At 55.4% G+C, this 3,584-nt stretch overlaps 1 protein-coding gene and 1 long non-coding RNA gene across 2 annotated transcripts in view; both read right to left on the reverse strand.

Annotated features, from left to right (window-relative positions):
• The window catches only part of LOC111747487, a 2,605-nt gene extending 2,073 nt beyond the window's left edge, over positions 1–532 (reverse strand). The window contains exon 1 of the long non-coding RNA XR_002783546.1: positions 10–532. This is a non-coding gene — a long non-coding RNA (uncharacterized LOC111747487). The remainder of the gene's footprint in view (positions 1–9) is intronic.
• Positions 533–1,775: 1,243 nt separating this feature from the next.
• LOC111747488 (bcl-2 homologous antagonist/killer-like) lies at positions 1,776–3,034 on the reverse strand (the record flags this gene model as incomplete). The annotated part of the gene is made up of 2 exons (XM_023538498.1): positions 1,776–2,704; positions 2,831–3,034. Coding segments are annotated over 2 exons (309 nt in total), but the record flags the coding sequence as incomplete, so codon positions are not given.
• Between the last annotated feature and the right edge of the window lie 550 nt (positions 3,035–3,584).

A 3,584-nucleotide genomic window follows, 5' to 3' on the forward strand; every position in this document is an offset into this window, starting at 1 on the left:
GGATGACACCTGAACATGCTCCTTTTCTGTGGCTGGCCTGTCTCAGCTCAGTGGCACCAGGCAGAAATCTAGACCTCTTTAGTGGAAATAAAACTACAATTTCAGAAGAACCACAAAGTTCGAGGGCATTTTGAGAATTTAATTTCCTCAACACCTGAGAACCCATTTGCTCCCCTGTACCCCCCCAGTCCCTGCCTTGTTCTGTCCCTCCTAACTTTTCCCGCCCTGGTTTCAGCATCTCCCTAAACGCTTAGATTTCGGTTTTGGAACATTCACCCTGGCTGCAGAACAGAAGGTGGAGGGGCCGGGGCTAGACACAGGCCAAGCCCTTTCGGCGCTCCCCATGCCTTTCAGGACAGCGTTCCAACTCCTTTCTTACAGTGGTAGAAGCCACAAGTCCTACCACTGCCCACCGCTTTTATTCCAGCCACAGGAGAATCTGCATTTGCAGAAAGGCCTCAGGCTGGGGGGGAGGGGGCGGTGCGCCCGGAGGCCCCGCCCACGTGCTCTCGCGGCGGCGGCGACGGCCATCTTGGACTCGGTAGCCCGCCCGCCCTTAGCTGATCTGCAGAGGGTTCGCGCCGCGGTGCGGCGAGGATACCAGATAGCTCCTCCCCACCTAACGCCTTGGCGGTCCTGTGCTCCTGAGCCAACGGCCCCAGCGCCCACCCCTCCGATCTCCGTGTAAAACCTCGAGCCACCACTGCTGCAGTTCCTGGCTCCATGATTGTGTCTTTCTGTGGACTCTGAAGGCCAAGTTGGAGGAGCAAGGGGATTGGCAAGACTCCCTCAGGGGAGTTAAAGCCCCTGAGTCCTTTAGGACTGCGTGTGACCATTTTGGAAGGGTGTCAGAAACAGACCAGAGTGCCCAGGACTAGAAAGCCTTTGTAGATTGGCTCCATGCTTGTTAATTTATCATCCCCGGCTGCGTCCCCAGAGGGACTTCCATGCAGCGCCAAAACTATAAAGTACTGTGTATGTGCTAGTTAGTTGTGGGGAACATGGGGAAGGGCTTTTAGGCTAGAGTGAGTGGTGGCCCAAGGAAGGGAGAATTCAGACCAGGCTTGAGGTAGCCTGTGGGGGTCCCCAGACATTTATAGCTGCTCCACCAGCTCTGTAGCCAGAATCCAAGACTTCCTAAGGGGGTGGAAAACTCGCCTGGTACTCAGACGATGGAAGTGCCTAGAAAAAGGGCTAGAGAGGTGGGGAGGAGCCAAGGCATTCTAGGGGGCTGTAGAACCACACCTAGCCCTTTACAGGATTCTGGAAACCCAAGAGACCTTATTCAGTAGCAAACCAGGTGAATGAATGCCAGGCATGCCCAGGTTCCCTGAATCCATCCTGATGGAAAGAGGGGTAGCAGAAGATATAAAAATTACTAGTGGGAATGAGGGGATGGCAGTTTATTTTCAGACACACTTAAAGGGTAGACGTGGCTACTGGGCTCCATCTGCATCCCCTCCCTGCATTTGGCTTAACTTCTCTACCCAAATTCCTAGGCTGGGCAAGATAGACAAGGCTCTCCCACCCCCACCCACAGGAGGAGTTTAGGCAGATGAGTGTAGAGGATGGGGGTCGGGTGGGGGGCGGGGTAGAGTTCAAGTATTCAGTTCTCCCATCCATACCCCCAGATTACACTGTGCCCAGGCCATGAGGGAGGATCCCGACCCTGGGGTTCCTAGTGGTGGTAATTAGCCCTTCTCTCACTCAGAAACCTCAAGACAAACCCCCTACCCTCTTTCCCTGACAATAACAAACCACAGTCCTAAACCCTATAGTGTGTGCAAGGAGGGGGCCTCAGCACTCCACTCGCCCAAGGCTTCTTTCCTTATGTGGAGTGATGGGGTCAGGCAGGCTTCACTAGAAAGGAATGGGTTGGGAGAAAGTGGTAACAGGTGAGGGGAAGGGAGAGAATCAAGGACCTCAGGAGGTGGGTTTGGAAAACCTGATGGATAAATTCATACAGCTCTGGTCTGTACCCTCACCCCACACTCCAGACCCAGAATCCCTGAGAATCTAACTGCCAAGGCAATATGGGGTGGGGGAATGGGAGCAGGGGGTGCTGAGCAAGTCTTTGTCCCCCACCGCCAGTCAGTCCTGTTCCTGGGATATGGTGCTTAGAGAGGGCCAGGACTGGGCTCCAGGCCCAGCTCTCAAGTTCTGACCTTCTAGAACAACTGAATCCTGGGGAATGCAGGGTAGGCCTACTAACCCCCACATCCCAGATGTCCTGGCTTTGGGCATAGTGGTGGGAATGGCGGGGTCCTCTCAAGGGTATTATAAAAAGCTAAAACCATTAAAAAAAAAGTAATGGAGAGAAGATGCTCCCAGCCCCTTGCTCCCAAGTTTATCGACCTCCCCAACACCCAGCAGACAGCTGAGCCCAGAGATGGGCCCATTAGCACCATGCAATGTTGGGGCACCTCTGCAACCTGACTGACCCTTGGGTAAGGGTCCTTCAAAGCTGGAGTGCCCACTTGCTAAAGCTTCTGTATTCTTGCGGGGAGGGGATCCCAGCACGGAAGGGGGCAAGGGGAGAAGGCTTGGCTACAGTCCAGGCAGGGGTCTCAGCTGGGACCCCAAAGGGCTCCTCCAGGGGTCATGACTTGAAGAATCTTCGTACCACAAACTGGCCCAACAGAACCACAGCCAGAACTGTCAGCACATTAAGGATGGGGCCGTTGCCCAAGTTCAGGGCTGCCACCTGCCAGGAGAAAGACAGTGGTCATAGAGGGACTGGCAGCATATATAGGCATCATGGGACTGAGGTGGGGCTGGGAAGGGGGCAGCCCCAGCAGCATGGAGGAAGCTGCTAGTGCTGGGCACTCACCCAGCCGCCCCTCTGCGCAATCCACCGGGCAATGCAGTGATGCAGCATGAAGTCGGCCACAAAGCGGGTCACTTGGCCCAGGAAGCCAGTCAGGCCGCGCTGGTAAACATGTAGGGCCAGGCGGTAGCCGAAGCCCAGGAGAGCCACCACTCGACCCCAGTTGATGCCACTCTCAAATAGGCTGAGGGCAGAGCATAGATGCTGTCAGTGGAAGCCCCCCAGGAGGCCCTTCAGCCTTCTTTCCTTCTCCCACCCCATATTCCCTCCAATCCTCTCCCAGATGGAAAGCAAAATGGCTTAGCTCTGAATCAAGGTGGCAGAGGCTATCCCAGCCTCGCCTGGACTTGGGAAGAGCCTGTGTCTCTGTGAAAGGACAAAGCTCAGAGGGCACAGAAGCAGGCTGCTGCTGCTGTGTGGCCCTAGTGCTGCAAGCGCAAAAGGCACAGAGAAGGCGCGGGGCAGAGAGAGCGGATGGAGGCAGCGGGGAGATTACCTGTGGGCATTGCTGCTGGCCTGGCAGCCCGAGGGACAGCAGAGAGAAAAGGACAGAAGAAGTTAGGACAAGTCCTGGAACCACAGCAGGATAGAGGGTGGCCTCTAAGCTCTAAGGACATGGGCAAGACATTTCAGCTCTGATTACTGATTCTAAATCTATTGCCTACTCCAGCCTTCACCCCTGGCTTCAAATCTGCCCTGGGACTGACCTCCCTGCCCCAGGTGGTAACAATGGCTAACATCTGTAAGTGCGGACTCC

The sequence above is a fragment of the Pteropus vampyrus genome, unplaced genomic scaffold (genome assembly GCF_000151845.1).
Source record: "Pteropus vampyrus isolate Shadow unplaced genomic scaffold, Pvam_2.0 Scaffold225, whole genome shotgun sequence".
Lineage (NCBI taxonomy): Eukaryota > Metazoa > Chordata > Mammalia > Chiroptera > Pteropodidae > Pteropus > Pteropus vampyrus.